Source organism: Microcebus murinus, chromosome 19 (assembly GCF_040939455.1).
Source record: "Microcebus murinus isolate Inina chromosome 19, M.murinus_Inina_mat1.0, whole genome shotgun sequence".
NCBI lineage: Eukaryota > Metazoa > Chordata > Mammalia > Primates > Cheirogaleidae > Microcebus > Microcebus murinus.
In genome coordinates this window covers 9510795-9533206 of record NC_134122.1, presented here as the reverse complement: position 1 = coordinate 9533206, position 22412 = coordinate 9510795, and the positions used below count along the sequence as shown (strand labels likewise).

The following is a 22412-nucleotide window of genomic DNA, read 5'->3' as shown; positions in this document are numbered from 1 at the left end:
TGAGGTTGCTGTGAGCTAGGTTGACGCCACGGCACTCACTCTAGCCTGGGCAACAGAGCCAGACTCTGTCAATCAATCAATCAATCAATCAATCAATCAATAAATAAATAAATAAATAAATGAAAAAATAAAATAAAACTATCCACAAACACCAGCATAGCTGGACGCTGCAGGAGCTCAACTAGTTTACTGTTAAGATTCACCGAGCATTTGTTTTCATGAGGTTTATCCTATATTTCAAGACTGCTTAACCTGCCACATTAACCTATAAAAAGATTCATAAGAATCCTATACTTTCCCTGGTGGTCTAGTGGTTAGATTTATTAAAAAAAAAAAAAAAGAATCCTATACTTTATGGCAAATGTTAGAATGGACAGATCAATAATAAATGCTGCTTTTTTACGAATTGCATCAAATTGACCTTGTGACAGAGGGCATATTTCAATTTGATTCTTTTTCTGTGTTATAGCTTCACTGGAACCTTTTTGAGAAGACCAAATACAATCATGAAAATGGACTGGATTATCCTCATTTGTAAAATCTCCAGTGTCACCTGGAATACAGTCAGCTACAGCCATAAAAATCAGCCAGTTAATGGCATTAGCCATATCTCAGATTTAAGACGCCACAATAAGCCAAGGCCATTACATGGCAATCATTCGAAATGGGCCTTGCCCTACATTCATGTTTTATAAATTAAGTTTTCAAAAAGGTTCACACCCTTGATCCATCAATTTCACTAGCAGAAATCAATCTTAGACTATAATCTATAAATCAGATAACTCAAGAATAAAAATATTCAAAACAATATTGTTTACACCTAGTGAAAAAGTAGAAACTGACTAAATATTTAACACGGGAGGAACTGGTTAGACAACCAATAGCACATTATATAATCAAACATTATTTAGCCCTTAAAAGTATTTACCAAGAGCTTATACTGATAAGCCAACATGTTTATAATATAAAATGAAAAATAAGCAGGATATGGAACTATATGTTAAGTATGCTCTCAATTATGTTTAAAAAAAAAAACAATTCAGAAGGGAATTATGTAAAAAAAACTTAAGAGCCACTTTCTTGGTGAAAGAATTACTGGTCATGCTTTTCTTACCTTCACTCTTTTCTAAGCCTAGCCGTTTTCCAAAACAAGCATTAAAAAAGTTATTTGTGGCTCACAAACCAGAAGTACTGCTACCTTGAACTACAGATAAAGAATGAAGAAATATGGCTTAAAGGTTATGGTGAGGAAAAATCATGCAACTATTTAAAATACAGATAACTTGGAAATAGCATTTTTTAAAAAGTTAGATTATAATATTAAATGAGAAAAACAGCTCTATGAAAAGATAAAAATGTTTCTCACCCACAAATTAAAAAGTATTTTAATAAAAGTATAACATTAAAAGTTGATTTTTTTAAGTAGACAAAACTAGGACAGGGGAATTCCATTCATAACAGTAAAAAACATAAAATTAATCATATTTTAACATGAAAAAAATAAGTCTTATATTAAAAAAATCATAAAATATTATTAATGGGTATAAAGATCAAGATAAATAGATAAACAAAGATATAATTTTCCTGAATGAGAAGATTTATTAAAAAAAATGTCAATTTTTCCCACATTAATATATAAATTAGTACAATTCCAATAACAATTGCAGTAAGGACTTGGCACAGTGTGGTTTAAGGTTCAGGGATAAACAAAACAAACTGATGAAACAGTACAGAGAGCCCCACCCAAAAACAACCAAATAAATATGGAAACTTTATATATAATAACAGCAGCACTTCAGTTCAGATGGGCAAGAACGGATTATTTAACCAATGGCACTGACACAAAGGACTATGGGGCTGAAAAAAAAAAAAAATAAGGATAAACTTCTATCTCAAACCACAGATAAAACTAAATTCCAGGCCGGGCGCGGTGGCTCACGCCTGTAATCCTAGCTCTCTGGGAGGCCGAGGCGGGCGGATTGCTCCAGGTCAGGAGTTCAAAACCAGCCTGAGCAAGAGCGAGACCCCGTCTCTACTATAAACAGAAAGAAATTAATTGGCCAACTAATACATATACAAAAAATTAGCCGGGCATGGTGGCGAATGCCTGTAGTCCCAGCTACTCGGGAGGCTGAGGCAGGAGGATTGCTTGAGCCAGGAGTTTGAGGTTGCTGGGCTGATGCCATGGCACTCACTCTAGCCTGGGCAACAAAGCGAGACTCTGTCTCAAAAAAAAAAACAAAAAAACTAAATTCCAGATGGGTCACTAACAAACAAAAATGTTAAGTGTAAGAAAAAGAAAACTTTTACCGTAAAAATAACAGAGAACACTACTGAAGAACCTGAGGACAAGATACAGTACTCTAAAGCCAAAAATTTTAAAGGTTCCCAGAATTAATTATGTGAAATTTTAAAATGTCTACATGCCAAAAGATATGATAAATACAGTGAAACAATAAATGAAGTGAAAGACTGGAGAAAATATATATATTTTTTATTTCAGCATATTATGGGGGTACAGATTTTAAGGTTTCAATAAATGCCCTTTCTCCCCCTCCCTCCACAAGTCTGAGTTTCCAGCATGGAGAAAATATTTACAGCACATGTAACTGAAGAAAATTCATATTCACAAAACATGAAGAGTATCTACAAATCAATAAGAAAAAGACAAGCATTCAAAAAATAAAGAAGGTGAACAAACCAACTACAAAAGCAAGAAATACAGTTGGCCAATAAATATATGAAAAGATCAACATCAGGCCGGGCGCGGTGGCTCACGCCTGTAATCCTAGCACTCTGGGAGGCCGAGGCGGGCGGATTGCTCAAGGTCAGGAGTTCAAAACCAGCCTGAGCGAGACCCCATCTCTACCATAAAAATAGAAAGAAATTAATTGGCCAACTAATATATAATATAAAAATCAGCCGGGCATGGTGGCTCGTGCCTGTAGTCCCAGCTACTCAGGAGGCTGAGGCAGGAGGATCGCTTGAGCCCAGGAGTTTGAGGTTGCTGTGAGCTAGGCTGATGCCACGGCACTCACTCTAGCCTAAGCAAGAAAGCGAGACTCTGTCTCAAAAAAAAAAAAAAAAAAAAAGATCAACGTCAATAACAGCCAGGAAAGCGTAGCAACACTAAGATACCAATTTAGGACTACGGACATTAAAACCAATCATCCTGCTAGCAAGAGTATGAAGAAATGGGGATTGTTGATGGGAATATGAATATGAATTGCTACATCTTTCTGCAAAGAGATCAGGCAATATAATTGTTTTAAAGGCCCATACCCTTTGACTCAACAATCCCACTTCTGGAAATGTATCCTATAAAAGTAAAGGTACTACCAATTAGAAAATGAAGTAGACATGAACAGTTTATCAAAGGGGATATACAGATGGCAATAAGCCCATGAAAAGATATACATCATTAGCCACTAGGGAAATGCAAATTAAAACCACAGTGAGGCCAGGTGCAGTGGCTCACACTTGTAATCCTAGCACTTCGGAAGGCCAAGCTGGGAGGATCCAGGCAGAAGGATCATTTGAAACCAGCAGTTCAGGGCCAGCCTGGGCAACATAGCAAGACTCTGTCTCTACGAAAAATTTTTAAAAATTTAGCTGGGCATGGTGGCCCATGCCTGTAGTCCCAGCTACGAAGGGAGGCTGAGGCAAGAGGATCGTTAGAGCCCAGAAGCTTGAGATTGAAGTGAGCTATTATCACGCTACTACATTCTAGCCTGGGTGGCAGAGCAAGACAGGGAGGGAGAGAATAGGAGGGAGGCAGGTGTGGTTATCAAAGAACAGCACAGGGATCCTGTGATGACGAAACTACTCTGTATCTTGATGATGGTAGTAGAAGCAGGAACCTACATGGTGATAAAATCGCACAGAACTAAACACACACACACACAAAGTACAAGTAAAACTGGGGAAATCCGAAATACCGTCAAGGAGTTTGGTACAATGTTACTATTGGGGAAAACTGAGTAAAGGGTAAAAAGGATCTTTCTGTATTTTTTTTCTGACACAGAGAGTCTCACCTTGTAGTACCAGGTAGAGTGTGGCGGCATTCAAAATATTACATAGGCATTTAAAAACAATGAGATGTCATATTTAATAAACCCTAGGAAGCACTTTTTCCCCCCACATTTTAACATCTCTAAAATCAGGCATGCCTCATCATTGATGAAATTATACGATTAAAATTGGCATTGGTTTTTCTTTCTTAATTACAGATAAAAATGCCACTGCTGGTAAACTACACTATTATGTTAGCCACTAACCTAGAAAAATATCCATAATATGCACATGGTCAGGTTTATTAAAAACAAAAGAGCACGTCATAGAGGGTAATGTAAACAGTGTGATTCCTATTTGAAGGATGAGGAGAAGAAAGAAAGAGTAAGAGAAGTGGGCTCTGATGAGAATTTCCTCTCAATTATCAAACCACCTACCAGCATTTGGGTGGTCTACACATAAAGCCAAGATGATGAGGGCTGAGGGCTGGGCACCTCACGCTCTCTCAGCATGACAGCGCCAGCATGCAACAGCCTCCCACACCCCTTGCTGTGCAAAGGGTCCCAGGACCAGAAAAGCAAATCAGCACCGAGCTCTCAATAGTCTTCCATGCGTTGGTCCAGCCCCCCATCTCTGTGCTAAGTAAATGGAATGAAAATAAGTCGTAACCCAGAGATAAAGGGCCAAAAAGATCTGTAAGAAAGTTGGCAACCATCTAGAAATGAATCCCTAACCTATCCCATAGACCATACGAACATGAACTCCAGATGGATTAAATGCTTAACTGTAAACAACAAAAATCTTACAAGAAAATCAGAGACCACACGCACAATAACGTTAGGGAAGATCTTCACAAACACTGAAAACCCAGAAACTGATACATAGGTAAGTAGGTAGATAGGTATATGTATAAGTAAAAACACACTTGACCACATAAAAATTTTTAAATGTAGTATTATAATAGATACTACTATCTGTGCTCGCAAAGATAATGGACAGATTTGAAAATATATCAGTATTTGCAATGCAAAGAACAGATGAAAGATTCATCACCCTAATATACAAAGAGCTCCCACAAGTTGACAAGGCACAAATGAAATAATGAGAAAATGGGCAAATAATATAAAGAAGCTTTGCACAAAAGAGCAAAGCCAAATAGCCAACAAACATATATATATGTATACATATGTATACATATATGTATACATACATATATGTATACATATATATATTTTTTTTTTAAGGCACTGAAATTTGCTAGCAATCAAAGAAATGCAAATGGAAGTCACAGTGAGCCACCACTTTTCATCCATCAGAGAGACAAAACTTCAAAATAACACTCAAGGCTATTATTAGCAAGAAAGAAGAGAAAAGGGTAGCCTCATGCACTCCTGGTAGAAATGCTTAGAAAGCTAAAAGCTGTTCTCTTTGACTCAGCAACCCAACTCCTGGAAATCTATCCCCAAAAAAGAATGAAATCCTTAGTACTTAAGGAAAGATGCTCAAGGATGTCTAGTGCTTCATTGTGCAGAGTGGTAGAAACTAGGAACAGGCCGGGTGCGGTAGCTCACGCCTGTAATCCTAGCACTCTGGAAGGCCGAGGCAGGTGGATTGCTCAAGGTCAGGAGTTCGAGACCAGCCTGAGGAAGAGCGAGACCCTGTCTCTACTATAAATAGAAAGAAATTAATTGGCCAACTAATATATATAGAAAAAATTAGCTGGGCACGGTGGCGCATGCCTGTAGTCCCAGCTACTCGGGAAGCTGAGGCAGAAGGATTGCTTGAGCCCCCAGGAGTTTGAGGTTGCTGTGAGCTAGGCTGACGCCACGGCACTCACTCTAGCCTGGGCAACAAAGCGAGACTCTGTCTCAAAAAAAAACTGGGAACAAAGTCAGAACCCAGTAGGCAATTGTTTGTACATCTGCAACATGCAATATAATACAGCCTTTTAAAAAGAATTATTAGAACTATAACTTGGAAAGGTTTCAAGAGGGGAGTGCCAAGAGAAAAAATAAAAATGCAGAACATTATATATGATCCTATTTTTATAAAACAATGGCAATAACAGCGATATATGGGTGTATATATATATACATGTATATTTTATTTGTAAATAATTATATGAGTGTGAAAAAAAAAACAGAACAAATAATTCTTTGTCATTAACTTAAGTTACCCAGGGAGAGGGAGAAGATAAGGGAGAGAAAAAGGAGCCCCTCCCCCTCCTCCAAAAATAAAACAGTTGACAAAAACCACAAAAAATGCAAGCTTGGCAACAGTGAAAACTCACGAGGCAGTAGTTTTCAAGGTACTGTAAGTGAAGGTTTGAAGACAGCAGCAGGCATGTAAAAAGAATCAAATTAATCTTCCAGAAGAACCAGAAATTGGAAAATTAACCTATTTTTAAATGGACTGAATCACAATTTCTGACAATTTTCAGAAGTTAACAAAATAACTGCCCTCCCTGGGGTAGACAGATCTCCAACTCCTGGTCTAGATGCAAACACTGCTTGGGGTTCTCTTAGCAGAAGAGGAACTTCAAAATCAGGAACAGGAGCTGGCAGCTGAGATGGAATCTGCTACAGGAGCCAGGAGCCGTTAAATCAAAAAGGGAAAAGAGAATGAAGAAAAACAAGAGCTTCTGGATGCAGAAGGAATGAATCAATAAGAAGTGAAGAGACAGAGAAATAACATTAAGTCAAGGGCCAATACTATCTCCAAGTTTGGTCAAAGTCCATAGCCTGAGAAGATGAAAAATTCAAAACAAAAGCTTGCTTTAAAAAAGAAAAATTCAGCAGAGCACAGTGGTGTACACCTGTAGTCCCAGCTACGGGGGAGTCTGAGGCAGGAGGATCACTTGAGTCCAGAAATTCAAGGCCAGCCTGGGCCGACACAGCAAGACCCCGCCTCTTAAAAAATTAAAAACAAAAAAAAAATTATTTTTTTAATTTTAAAACCAACACACAACTGTATTCAAACATTGGCTTTGCACGTTTGCAGATCAAAGAGCATTATCTCTCGTCCCCCACATTTGCTCAGCCACTGAATCTCATCAGAGCTTGGGCCTACACCTTCTCAATCCTTCTATCTCTTCCGCCAGACCCTTCTCATTCAGACCTGCGTCCCATGCTCTCCCAGACCCCATCTCACCCGCCCGCCCCCAGGCATCCTGAGCAGGGGCGATCCACCTGAAATGCAAATCTGCCTGTGTCATTATCTCTCCTGCTTTCCCACCTGTACCACACTGTGCTGTGGGTATACCAGACATGATGTGATTTTAGGGGAAAGACAGGTGAACATTTTTATATTAATCATTTTTTTAAGAGATGAGATATTCTGTCACTCAGGCGGAGTGCAATAGCACCATCATAGCTCACTACATCCTCTAGCTCCTGGGCTCAAGCAATCCTTCTGTCTCAGCCTCCAAAGTAGTTGGGTTTACAGGCGCACACCACTATACCCAGCTAATTTTTTCTTTCTTTTTTTTTTTTTTTTTTTTGGTAGAGACAGGGTTTCATTATGTTGCCCATGCTGGTCTTGAACTCCTGGCTTCAAGCGGTCCTTCTGCCTTGGCCTCCCAAAGTGCTGGGATTACAGGGGTGAAGCTCCATGCCCAGTCTATGTTAATCACCTTAATGTGTCAAGACAAAAATATAACCAGCTCTGTCAATCTTTGATTTCACTGACAGTATTACCTACAACAAGACCTGAGTAGACAATGCCTTGGAATTCCACATCAAGCCAATCTCTAGCTCAGATGAAACACAGAAATGGCAAAAATTGGCCGGGCGTGGTGGATCACACCTATAATCCTAGCAGTCTGGGAGGCAAGGCGGGCGGATTGCTCAAGGTCAGGAGTTCAAAACCAGCCTGAGCAAGAGTGAGACCCCACCTCTACTATAAATAGAAAGAAATTAATTGGCCAACTAATATATAGAGAAAAAATTAGCCGGGCATGGTGGCGCATGCCTGTAGTCCCAGCTACTTGGGAGGCTGAGGCAGCAGGATTGCTTGAGCCCAGGAGTTTGAGGTTGCTGTGAGCTAGGCTGGCGCCATGGCACTCACTCTAGCCTGGGCAACAAAGTGAGACTCTGTCTCAAAAAAAAAAAAAGAAATGGCAAAAATTGTGCAAATGGTACACAAATGGCCAAAATTTAAGAAAATAATACCTCAATGGATAGGGTTCAAATACTCCTCCAAGACAGCAAATTCCAGCCTCACCTCCCAACACAAACCACACACATGTCCATGCTCCCCACCACTTGCTATTCCTTGTGTCTCATGTTTGCTATTCCTTCTGCCCAAAATTCCCACCCCACCCATCTGACTATTAACAACCCTGCTGTCACCTCCACACTGTCTAATTATCACTACAGGTCACCATACTGGTACACAACTTACACACCTCCCAGACTCAATTTTGAGTTCCTTAAAGACAGCAACCATCTCATCCAGTTTGTGTCCCTAGTGCCACACAGTGCTCTATAAATAAATATCTGTTGAGTGGGAGAAGTCATGAGACAATCTTTCTAGCCTTTAATTTGTAATTACCAAAAAAAACAAAACAAAAATTTAGCTATGTCTAGCTATAAAAAGGAAAAGTATCGAGTTTATTAAGTTCTTCCTGGATGTGCCAAGCAAACATTGCCACAGCTAGTCCTCACTATAACCCCAGGAAGTGGGGCACCATTATCATCATCCGCTTTTCTTGATGGTGTAAAGAGGGGCTTAGGAAATCTAGAAATTACACGGCTGGTCATTGGTGTTTGCGGCTACAGTGGGTGTGAAGGTAAGAATGTCTGACACCAGAGCTCACACTTCATGCTCCCTGCTCTCTCCACTACCGAGATGGTGAAGATGACGACGACAATGACAAGGATGATGCTAACATTGTTTACTATGGGCCAGGCAGTGCTCTCAACAACTATCAATATAAACAACATAAATATTTATTAAATATCAGGTATGGAAATTGGCCCAGATTTGTTAAATGTCTTAGAGTTCCCCATTTGGTAAAAATAATCTTTTTCCAAGAAGAAACCAATTTATTTGGTCGATACAATAAAATATAAGAGTGTGCAACATGGAACTACCTACTATAGAGCCTCAAAGCAGAAATAAAGTACTCCGGATAAGGGAGATGGAGAAACCAACTAATTAAACTCCAGGATTTTTTTGCCAGGCTGACAAAAATTATGTTATCATCCAGTCAACACCTCAAACTAATAAGAGGCTGGTAAGAAACTTGTGATGTGGTGAAGATAAAAATCACATGATAAGCATTCAGAGAAAAAATTCTTGTAAAAGCCATAAAGTTTCATAAGTGTCCAGGGGAACACATGTGACAGTTTTCAACTGGGAACAGCAAAGGGCAGCTGGTTTTTAGCTTCCTGAAAAATTCAAAATTGTTTCTAATCCCTCCACAGTACAGAAAACCACCAAAGCAATCACTCTTCCCTGGCATACTATGAAAGGAAAAGAAACGTTCCCCCTTGATTTCTTCTGACATAGTCACCTGAAAGGTTCGCAAAAATTGACAATTTCTAACCATTCTGAGACAAATACTTTAAGCCAAGTCACTGCTGCCCATGTGGCAGAGAGACTCGGCACGTGGTGAATGTCTACCAAGTGTCAAGACCCTTTACACGTGATTATGATGACACTAACGACAGCTAACAATTACTGGAAACTCACCTTCTGCCAGGCAATGCTCCAAGGGCTGCACATGAACCGACAACAAGCATATGAAATGAATATTATTAGCACTGCTCTCATTTTACAGATGAGGAAATTGAGGCACAAGAGAGAAACTTGCCCAAAATCACAAGACTTGGAACTGGCGAAACCAGGATTCCAACTCCAAGCTCCAAAGCCCATGCTCATGCCCCTCAGCTTTCATTACCATTTATAACTCCAAGGAGAACTTCCAGTCTATGTTCTGTAATTCCACATGGGAAGAAAATGCTTCTGTGGGGCAATAACTTATCGAGTCTTTGAGGTAACTTCCACTGCCTGCGCAATTCTTGGGCCATTATTTCTAGAAGGCAAAATATTCCAGAGATGTCTTAAAGCTTCTTGCCAGACTAGCCTGACTGACAGAATATGCAATAATTCTAACAAGCCATAAGAACGAGTCTTTGTTCTTCGGGGAAAACAGAGCTAAGGAACAACGCCAACAGAAAGTGATGAGAAGAAGCACGCTTTTCAGAGCCCAGCAACTGCCACCACTTCCTCCCGGGGAGGTTTCTAAGGACACAATCTGAAGGGAAAACACAAGTCCTGCCTGTCATTTCCCCTAACGTAAATGCTGTCTGATGCTTCTCCTGGACACCGCTGCATCTCCCTGCGTCAGTCTCGTCACAAGATCAAACACATCTCTCTCTCTCTCACACACACACACACACACACACTCACGCTTGCACACACTTGGGATTTCCAATTTTGGCAGAATGATATTGTGCATCACACAGCACCCCCCCAATCCAACAACAGTTTCAGTCCTGCCAGCACCCTCTCCCCCAAACTTCAGCTGTTCACCAACACCTTGGCGACTTTTGTCACATCTGGGGATGTGTACTGTTATTTCTTAATTTATCCTGAATTTGACTCACTTTGTTGACTTAAACATGCTCTATTGCTGTTGTAAATGGAAAACCAGCATCACGTAACATAAACAGAGCAGCCCTAAAAGTAAATGCAATTAAAATTAAGTATTAAATTCTGATCCCCTGCCACGGCCAGAGGAAGGCTCTGAGTCTGAAACCTGCATGCTGTCTGTTTTCAAAAGAGGGAGAGGGGTTAGAGACACATTTACTATTTTGAACAAGCTGTCGTTTTCGTAGGTCAAAAATGATCAAACATTTGCAGTTTCATTTAGTTCAGCTTAATACCAAACCAAGTCTCTCCCCCAGTATCATTGAGACAGGAAAGGAATTGAAAAGAGAATACCCAGGCATTAGGCAACTGAAGGGAATTTAATATCATGGCATTTAACACATAACATGATGTTAGGTTATTGCGGTGATATGGATCTCTCATTTTGGGAAAGTGTGTGCTAGAAAAACAAGAGAGGACATGGTGTTAGAGAACGAGGACCACACTGGGAACCAGAAGTCTGGGTTCCAATCCCCATTTCCACTGTCTACAAACCATGAGATCCACTTACCCTACGTCTGTGACCCCAGCACTAACACATAGGAAATGACAATAAATGCTGCACAGATGACCAGCCCCCAAACTTTTATGCTTACAAAAGTAGGGAAATTGTCCCCTTCTTGCTTGCCTATACCCCGGGGTGGTTACGAGGATTAAACGAGACTGATGACCTAGATGAGAGCATTTTCGGACTACACAGTGCTGTCACTAGAAAGAGATTATTATTACAACATGGCAGCCACAGCAAGCAATGCTTGGACATTATGACCACTCTGTATTCACTTTGCCTTTATAAGAGCACCCAGATCTTGTTTTAAAGATTTATTTCTTCCTCACTGGCTACATCCCTTGGTGGGATGGTAAATCCAAGTAGACATGTGTTCACTACAGAAGCCTAAGGAGTCCCAGAAAGCTCCTCTAGTCAAATCCTTCTGCTGGTGGCCAAGAGGTGGCCAAGTGACCTTAGGCAGGCCAACCAGGGGCTTCCTCCCTGGAATGTCAATCTTGAGCAGAACAAGAGTCAAAAAGCAGCTGGTGTTTACTCCAGCAACAGAGCCTTAAAGGGACCACCAATCCTGCTAAAAGATCACTGCTAGAGCTCCTGTTCCCAGCTTAGGAGTCTTCCAAAGCTACCCTGACTCCTTGTTTCCAATCCTGGCCTGCCATCAATTCTCTGAGCTCAAAACATCCTCAGCTGGAGTAGATTTCTGTTGCTTGTTACCAAAAAGCCCTGGCAGACACCCCAGTGTATCATCCTTTCAAAGGTCCCCACCAATGGTCATTCCAACCAGCTGGACTCTCTTGCTGAAACCACAAGCCGACACTCACAGTCTTGCCCAGAACTTCTCGTAAAGCAGTAAATTTAAAATGGCACTCAGGCTGGGTGCGGTGGCTCACGGTTATAATCCTCGCACTCTGGGAGGCTGAGGCGGGTGGATCGCTCAAGGTCAGGAGTTCGAAACCAGCCTGAGCAAGAGCAAGACCCTGTCTCTACTAAAAATAGAAAGAAATTAATTGGTCAACTAAAAACATATAGAGGAAAAAATGAGCCGGGCAAGGTGGCGTGTGCCTGAAGTCCCAGCTACTCAGGAAGCTGAGGCAGAAGGATTGCTTGAGCCCAAGAGTTTGAGGTTGCTGTGAGCTAGGCTGACACCACAGCACTCTAGCCTGGGCAACAGAGTGAGACTCTGTCTCAAAAAAAAAAAAAAGAGAAGTAGAAATGTGTCTGAAATGCTTGGAAAGCCCCAGTGTCCAGCACAGAGACTGACACCAAGTAGGCATTCAGTAACTTACTATTGAACAACTCGTGATCCAATAAATATTTATTGAGCATTTACTATGTATGGATGCTGTGGATATAAGTGTGGGCAAAACAGACTCAATTCCAGCTTGTCATCTAGTTGAGCAGGCAGGTATAATTAATCCATCACACAACTGTGTAATTTTACACAGATTTATAGACTATAACGGTATAGAGCAAGGGTCAGCAGAGTGCAGGCCTTGGGACAAATCCATCCCTTTACAGAAGTTTGTGGAGCCAGGAAAACAGGTCCACAACTGGATTGTTAGGGGAGGGGAGTACTGTCAGGAATCTGAGGATTTCCCTGAAAAAAGAGCAAAAAGCTTTAAAGACAAAAGACAACAAAGGCCAGGAGGCTGGAGAAGAGAGCAGGGGAAATCACGTGGGGCCTCCAGCCCGTGTTAAAGTGTGGGACTTTCTCCCAGGAGCAAAAAGAAGCTAGAGGGGAGCTCTATGGGGCAGAGCAGTGAGGGGATCACCACTCTGCACAATTCTCTCAATGCCATGGAAGCAGGACAAGAAGAAATAAATGTAAGGAGCCTGTCTAAAAGCTCTAGCTGCCGCCACAGGAGAGATGTTGGGAACAGAGAGGGAAGTGAGCAGATTTGAGCTAAATTCCAGTGCTGGACCCCCAATCCTGTCAGGATTGAGGAGGAAAGGCAACTCATCCATCTTGTCAGTCCTCACAGCAGTTCCCTTGTTTTTTTTTTTGAGACTCCGTCAGCCTAGCTCACAGCAACCTCAAACTCCTGGACTCAAGCAGTCCTCCTGCCTCAGCCTCCCCAGTAGCTGGGACTAGAGGCGCGAGCCACCACACCCAGCTAATATTTTCTATTTTTTTGTAGAGACAAGGTCTCACTCTTGTTCAGGCTGGTCTAGAACTACTGAGCTCAAGCAATCCTCCTGCCTCAGTTTCCCAGAGTGCTAGGATTACAGGCATGAGCCACCGCGCCTGGCCTCAGAAGTTACTTTTAAATGTTTGCTGACTTTATCTCTTGAGATTAAATTTTCTCACCAAACAGGGACTATGATATGCCCTTTCTAACATGACAGTGGTGCCACCTTTAGCCAAACACTTCTCAAAGATGAAACTGAGACTCTGATATTGAGAAGGAATCACCTGAGATGGGGAAAAACAATTTTAAAAAAAGCAAGCCTCAAAACCAATTTAATCACTAAATGTGATGTAACAAAAAGAACAGACCAAGGAACCCAAGACATTAGGGTCCACCTTCCAACTGTAACACTTTGAGATATATAACCTACGCTGTATCATTTTTCCTATCTGAGTTTCTCTTTTTTCATTAGTAAAGAAAGAATCATATTACTGCTCCTCCTAAAGTTGTCCTGAAAACTAAGCATCAACATAAAAAAAGAGCAGCAAAAGCAGTAACAAATAGTATCAGTAGTAACATTAACCAGCATACTCCTTGCAGCCATAAACAATAGTTATCAAGGAAGGAATTAACTCTTTAAATTCTTCTGTAAAACACAACATTTTACATAATAAATGTTATAGCAGTAAATTCTATTAAAAAGGTTGAGTATCCCTTTTCCAAAATGCTTGGGACCAGAAGTATTTCGGATTTTGGTTTGTTTTTTGTTTGTTTTTTGATTTTGGAATATTTGCATTATATACTTACTGGTTGAGCATTCCTAATCCTAAAATCTGAAATCTGAAATGCTCCAGTGAGCATTTCCTTTGAGTATCATGTTGGCACTCAAAAAGATTTGGATTTTCCAGCATTTCAAATTTCAGATTTTTGGATTAAGGATACTCAACCTGTATAAGAACACATTAATCTAACATTCAGAGAAGGATTGTCTCTCCCAGTACATGGACAGCTCAATTATGAAGAAAAGTGATAAAGTCAAGTCATGGACACATACACACATACACACCATACACACCCACAAACATACATACACACAAACCAACCTAGCCAGGGAAGGGTGAACCCTTCTCAACTATCTCTGTATCCCAGGCCTGGGAACAATGGTTGGACTGGAAGCCTTGGTGCCCATTAGAATCAGCTGGAAAACTTTTTGAAAATGCAAATTCCCAAGCAGCCCCCCGTACATACACACACACATATACATACACACACTGTGATTCATTAGATCTAGGATGGGATTTGGAACCTGCATCATTAATTAATAAGCCCAGGTGATTCTGATGCAAGTGGACCCTGGATCCCCAAATGACAAACTGTGCTGACCCAGGCCAGGCCCCATAGCAGGCCCTCAGGAAGACCTGAAATGATAAGTCAGTCTAATGACCTAACACCACAAACATATACTGAGACTCTAATGAGTGGCAGGCACAAAATGCTTCTGCAAAACACTGAGATGTATGATTAAAAAAAATGGAGAAGCAGCCCTTCTGCCGTCAAAGCTCACAAGCTTCGTGGTAGCACAGATATATAAACACTTGACTACAGTAAAATGTAATACACACACTCACCCGGATAACAAATCTTTACTGAGCACCTTCCAGATGCTTCCAGGCACTACAGATATATCAGTAAACAAGACAGCAAAACATCCCACCTGCACAGAGCTCACATGATAGTGACAGGAGACAGATAATAGGCAAAATAAAAAAGCATAATGTATACTCTGTTAGGTGGTGATAAGTGTTATGGAGAAAAACTAAACAAAGAAGGAAGGGGTAAGGGGATGTCATTTCAAATCTGCACCAGTTTCAAATAATCCCCGTAGCTCTAGTCAATGTAGCTGCACGTGTTTTGCTCGTGGCTGTTAAAGTTTCACAGAAGAACGTGGGCATGAAAGGACAGAAAAGGGAATGACTGACTCAGCTGGATGGGCTGGGGTGAGAGGGTTGGGGACAAGGACGGTTTCCAGGATGAGATGAATGCTGAGTAAGTTCCCTTCCCTTTCCTTCCCATGCAGGGATGTTCCTCCTGGACCAGCTGTGACTGACTTCACAGAGCATTTCCAGCAAAGACAGGACGCCTGAGTGTCTCTTACCCTTGCCAAAACGTATGTGCCTCCTTCCAGCCCATGTTACAAGCTCATGCAATTCTATCAGCCTTTCCTGGATCGTGAATGTCAATGGCAATTTTTAGTACTTTTCTTTTTTTGAGACAGAGTCTCACTCTGTTGCCCAGGCTAGAGTACTATGGCGTCAGCCTAGCTCACAGCAACCTCAAACTCCTGGGCCCAGGTGATCCTCCTGCCTCAGCCTCCCAAGTAGCTGGGACTACAAGCATGCACCACCATGCCTGGCTAATTTTGTCTATATATTTTTAGTTGGCCAATTAATTTCTTTCTATTTTTTTTTAGTAGAGACAGGGTCTTGCTCTTGCTCAGGCTGGTTTCGAACTCCTGACCTTGAGCAATGTGACTGCCTTGGCCTCCCAGAGTGCTAGGATTACAGGCGTGAGCCACCGTGCCAGGCCTTTAGTACTTTTTTTTTAATCATAAAAGGACCATATATGTAAAAAACACAAAAAATACCAGAAAGCATAAAGATTCCCAATATTCTTATCCCCAACACTACCTCTATTCACATTTTGGTGTTTTTTGCCAGAGTTGTTGTTTAACATAGCTAGGATGAGCCTGCATCTGTATAATTTTGCATCCTCATCCTGCTCTTTTTATTTTTACAACATATGCATTTTCACTATATGTATAATTTTTAATTACTATATGTGCACTTTTCTGTGTAAAACAAATCTATACGAACATCATTTTTAACAGCTATATAACATTCCATCCCATTGACATACTATACTTTATTAACCATTTCCCAATTATTGGGTATTTAGGTTTCCAAGTTTTCATAATTATAAATTACCCTGAAAATAACTTTACAGAGAAAGGTATTTCAAGTAGTTCCCTAAGAATAGATTCCTAGAAGGAGAATCATGGGAATCCAGAAGTGTGTTAGACAAGGAGTCACTGCACACACATGATCCACGGTTGGCCCAAATTTAACCTCCTGGCTGCAGAGGCAGACCATGGAAGCTGGCCATCTTTCACCACCTTTTCAGTCTGGACGGTAAATGGTTTCAGAAGCGACATATTTACCTGCTGTCGGAATCTGAGGCGATCTCCTTCCTCCCTCCAAAGCGGATCTGGCACTGCACAGAAAAAGAAGCTGCTGAGATCAGCTGTTGGGATGGCACACGGAACATCGCAAAATAGCCTGCGTGGGCCTTCAGGGTCAGGGGGCGTACACGGGGCCAGACACTCCGGAATCGGCGCATCCCTGTGCTCTGGGTGTCGGCACAAGACTTAAGAAGGTGGACACTCCAGCCTTCAGGCTGCCACTTACAGGAAAGCCTTATCTCCCACTTGCGCAGAAGCGAGCCTTGTGGGAAAACAATTCTAACAGAAAAACAAACGCACACAGCGTCTGCACACGGTCTAGGAAACTGCTCCTATCTGTCAGCAGCTGACTGTCTGTAACACAGAGCTCTTAACAGGCAATAATTAAAAGTGCCAGAAATCTACGACGACAGTTCACGCTGACGGAGCCCCAAAGTTGTTATGACTGGGTATAAAGCTATGACAGCATAAATCAAGCTTCAGACAAGTCATTTGGCCGTGCTGAATGACAATTCACTCAGGGTGGGTAAAAACCAATGCAAATTACTCTCTTTCTCTCAAAATTGTGGTAAAATATAGAATGAAATAAAGTTTGCCATTGTAACCATTTTTAGGTATAAAATTCAATTCACAATGTTGTGTAACCATCACCATTATTCACTGCTCTCTTTTAGAAGTATAGAATCTCTGCTATGGCTAGGAGGCTTGCAAGATTTCTAAACATATTACCAAAACCCGTGTGTGTATGTGTGTGTGTGTGTGTGTGTGTGTGTGTAAAAATGACACATCTGTCAAAACACATTAAACTGTATACTTGATGGTATATTTTATTATATGTAAATTACACATCAATAAAGGTTATCTTTGAAAGACATATATAATACTTTAACCCTCACCAAAATAATAATAATAGCAGATGCTCTGGGCATAAGCTCCAATTTATTTCTCTTAAAATGCTACAAATAAAGTGGCTCAACTTGCCTCCTCATCTCCTTGTTATATTTGCCATTTCTGGAGCAAAAAATGAACAAACTAAAAACATGGGCTCTATATTTACTATGGACCAGGCTCTGCTCAGGCCCTGCCCGGGCCCTTTACCTACCTTAACAATCCGATTCCCTCAGCAGCCCCGTGGAGACGTGTGACCCGATTACAGAGGAGGAGAGGAGACGAGCACACTAGGCTGGAGAGATGAAGGTAGTATTCTCAACTCAGCCATGTCAGAGCCCAAAGCCTTTCCAGACCTGGGCAGATGCCAAATTCTCTGGGCTCACTTCAACACTTAACACACAGCCATATTAAAGTACTTACCTCCCTATACTGTAATTATGCACACATAATTGTCAATTGCCTCTTCCAGAACGTGAGCTCCTAGAATTCCCAGGTTTGGATCCTGGCTCTGCCACTTAATGGCTATGATGCCTTGAGCAAGTTATTGGATCTCTCTGAGCTTCAGTTTGTTCATCTGTAAAATGAAACTAACTGCAGGAACTATCTCATAGAGGGACTGAAAGGATTAAATGTAAAGCACTTACAGAGAGCCTGGCACACAGTGAATGCACTGTAATCGACAGCTAACAGTAGTCTGCATCTGGGACACTCAGGCAAGCACACTGATTCCAGCCTCCAGCCCAAGCTCACTTTCAAGCTCAGCCATAGCTGGGCATCAAAAACAGCATCAACTGATCCCAGCAGAGGCCACCTGGAGGGGCCACACAGCTGCTGGCAGCAGCAGAGGATCTGGGGCATGGCCTCATTCCTCTTCTTGAGCTCATGGGTCCTGACTCCAAACCACCACCTCTGCACCCCTAAGAGTTGCCCTAAAACACAACTGCTTGGAAATGAGACTTTGAAACCCACATCAATGCCCTTCTTAAAGCGACATCACTGAAGGATGGGGGCCTCCAGAGGGTTTGGCAACTCAAGATACAAGAACTCCTCCATCCCAACTCTGACCATGTTCCTTGCTCTGTTATCTCCTGGGGGAAAAACTATTACGTAGCTTCTCTATTCCCAAATACAAAGTGGGAGTAAGTCTGTGTCTATAAAAGGGAAGAAATGACTTCTACATTAATTACTTGACACTATTACGCAGCCCAAAACGCAAACATCTGCTTTCCTCTTACCTGTTTCACTGCATCCAGCAGTCGCTCCAGTAGAAATTGTCTTTTGTCATTGTTCTGTGATCCTAAAATGCAATGAGGCTTAATTAGTTCTCCTTGAGTTAGCCTTCCATTAAGACTTCTGACATCATGGTACATTTTGCTACACTGAGTCGCTGTCCCCAACTAGGATCAGTCCATTGCTGCTGATCTTTAACAAAATCAACAGGATGACCAGGTACCAGTAATGGATATCATCACAATGAAGTTTGACCATTTGCCTGTTACTGCATCACAGGAAAACAGCTAAACTAATTTTCCCCAAATTTGAAGAACACATCCAGAATGGCCTAACTAAGGCTTTCTCAACCGTGGCACTACTGACACTGTAGGAAGCTTGGCAACATCCCTGGCCTCTACCCACTAAATGCCATTAGCACACACATACCCTGGAGCTGTAACAATGAAAATGTCTCCAGATATTGTCAAATGTCCCCTGGGGAGCAAAACTACCCCCGGTTGACAACCAGCAGTCTAAAATAAGATACAAGTTTAACCAGTGTAGCAGGCACTGCTTGCTAGCTGATCTCACCATCACCTCCAACATCCTTTTCCCACACCACCTTCAGCAATGCAAGCTGAAAAACCTAATAACTCCTTCTCTCTGCAGCTGAGGCTGACCTTAAGAAGTCTGGCTGATAAGAAAGCAGACGTGCACTAGGAGTCCGACAATATATTCTTTAAAAAAAAGAAGAAGAAGAAGAAGAAGAAAGCACAGATTTTTAAATTATTTTAAAAAGAAAAAAAAATAAGTGCACAAGGAGATTTGTGGGAAAGTTAGGCCTTTTTGATATAAAGAAGAGCTATGAAGGGCATCATTCCTTCCTCATCCTCCATTCCTTAATCGTAAACCTGTTGGGTGAGGCCAGAGTAGCATTTGCCACCATGATGCCATGTGCCTGAAGGACAGGCCTAGAGAGTCACAAGACACCAGCCCTGATATCACTGAGTTGCTAAGCCAAGACTAGAAACAACCTAACTCTCTCAAAATAAATAACCCCATTTATTCAAACCACTGGACACTGAACTGTTACTTGCCACCAAAAGCATTCCCACCTGATACACACGACATATGCTGAACTTCCACTGAAGGTCTGGGGCAAGGGCACTTCAAAGTACCAGGCAGACAGTTGTCAGAGCCACAACTTATGCTCAATGACTCCAATCAGCAGAGATGAGGCTCTGTTGTATCTGATTATGATGCACCAGACACAAAGCACAAACATTTCAAAGGATAGTCAAATTCAAAGTCACAAGAACAGATGCTGCACACCACAGCCATTGAATTGCCATCAAGCTGCTTCCCTCTAGAGCAACTACAGGAGGGCAGCACCAGGCCATAGCAGCAGGGCATGATCTCAGAGGCAGTCAGTGATTCCTCCAAGTCAAGCCAGGGCTGGTCCATTGGTAACAACAGCCACCATGTGCCGGGTCCTTCCTGCGTGACAGAAGCTGAGCACTCTGCATGTAGCATCTCCTCTGATCCTCACAACCACCCTACAAGCCTACACAATGTAGATGTGGAAAATGAAGCTCAGAAAAGTCAAGGAATTGTGTACACTGATCCACTCAGGATTCATTTAACTTCTACTTGTGCCAGACAATGTTCTAAGTGCTGGGGACATGGGAGTTAATTGGTATAAAATAGCCACCTTCTTTTTTTTTTTCTTTTCATTGCTTTCCATCCTAATTTGTCCTAAAACAGCCATCTTCTCAAGGAGCTAAAATTTTATTAGAAAGAAACAAATAGTGTGTAAGTAAACTAATCAATGAGATGGTGTTAGACATACTAGGAAGAAAAACAAGAGTGGTAAGATAGGGAGGAAGCAAGAAGGCTGCTTTACCCAAGGTGGCCCATGTCACTCTGCAAGGTGACATTCGAGCTGAGCCCCTTATAAAAACAAGGAGTGGCCATGGAAGGACATATGGGGCCAGTGTTCCAGGCAGATCAAACAGCAAGGGGAGGCCGGGCACGGTGGCTCACGCCTGTAATCCTAGCTCTCTGGGAGGCCGAGGCGGGCGGATTGCTCGAGGTCAGGAGTTCGAAACCAGCCTGAGCAAGAGCGAGACCCCGTCTCTACTATAAATAGAAAGAAACTAATTGGCCAACTAATATATATAGAAAAAATTAGCCGGGCATGGTGGCTCATGCCTGTAGTCCCAGCTACTTGGGAGGCTGAGACAGAAGGATTGCTTGAGCCCAGGAGTTTGAGGTTGCTGTGAGCTAGGCTGACGCCACGGCACTCACTCTAGCCTGGGCAACAAAGTGAGACTCTGTCTCAAAAAAAAAAAAGAAAAAAACAACAAGGGGAGAGGCTCAGAGGCAGGACACGGGCTGCTCTGGTCTTCAGGACTAGAAGGCAGTCTACGGTGACTTGAGCAAAAAGCAAAACAGGGGAAGGGAAGAGCAAACAGGCAGATACATAGGGTCTTGTAGATCATGATCAAGGGTTTAGATTCTGTTCAAATTTGAATACTATGATAATTGGTAGAATTGTGATCCTGACTCAAGACCAAGCCACTCTAAAGCCCATGTTAACACCACGATACCAAGGATCCTGCCTTACTCCAGCCCTGCAATGAAACCAGTCAACAGATACTCCGAGACACAAACACAATAAAACAACCACTCCTTAAATATTACCATTATTATTTTTTCTGGAAGAGTTTTCAATAAAGGATAGCCTACACAACCATTCCCACCAGACGTGAGGCCATCTTGAAGTGTCATTCAGGATGGTTACAGATCCCACCTGCCCACAGCCCTCCAACACCTCTCTTGATACCTGTGTCTACCAATAAGCCCTGCTCTTTGTTTAGCAGGAGGTTTGGTTTCCACTCTTTCCTAATCTAAAAGGCTTGCTTTCTTCCTTTTTTCAAGCACTAGACCCAAGAATTCTACTTGCCCTTGGACAGTGCCAATTGGAAACAAGGTTTCCCCCTGAAAATGCCTTCACTATTTTTTCTCATCATAAAAATAATTCAATGCCACGGCACTCACTCTAGCCTGGGCAACAAGCGAGACTCTGTCTCAAAAAAAAAAAAAAAAAAAAAAAAATTCAGGTGAAAAAAAAAAATAACAACAACAGATCAGAATAAAGTGTGCAAAGAAAATAAAAATCTCCATCGTCTCACTACTGATCTTCTTTTAATGCAGTGCTTCTCCAACTTTAATGTGCCCAGAGATCCCCTGGGGATCTTGTCAAAAGGCAGGTTCTGATTCAGAAGGCCGAGGATGGGGCCTGAGACTCTATCTCTCACAAGCTCCCAGCTGACACTGATACTGCTGGTTCCTGGCCCACACTTGAACAGCAAGGCTTTAGCACCTACCCTTCCTGACATGCACAATGATCCCAGACATTCTCTACGGTATTTAGCTCTACTACTTGCTCTAGATGAGATATCAGCAGCCTCCTCTGCCTTAGTCTGCAAAGCATCTTTGCATGATGGGGGAAAAAAGACTTCTCTACATAAAACAACCTGAGGTTGTGCAGGTCTCAACCCAGAGGCTCACGCTCCCTGGCTGCGATCTCTCTCAGCAGGCAAGAAGCACTTGAGTGAGACATGTCAACCTCACGAGGGGCACCTGTGGCCATCTTGCCCCTGAACGGGACTTGAGAGAAGAGAGTCTCACAGGCTGCAGGCAGCACAGGTAGCCTCAGGGCCACTTATCCACTGCACCACGTGCCCAGAGAGGCCTCTGGCCGTGA

The 22412-nt window shown here is 42.1% G+C and overlaps 1 protein-coding gene across 1 annotated transcript in view; it reads right to left on the bottom strand.

Annotated features, from left to right (window-relative positions):
* SNX29 (sorting nexin 29) overlaps positions 1–22412 on the bottom strand; it is a 448301-nt gene that overhangs the window by 409902 nt on the left and 15987 nt on the right. Inside the window, exons 2-3 of the mRNA XM_020281338.2 lie at positions 18667–18728; positions 16520–16572 (exon numbers count right to left, since the gene is read on the bottom strand). Coding sequence (XP_020136927.2) covers positions 16520–16572; positions 18667–18728 — 115 coding nt within the window. The remainder of the gene's footprint in view (positions 1–16519; positions 16573–18666; positions 18729–22412) is intronic.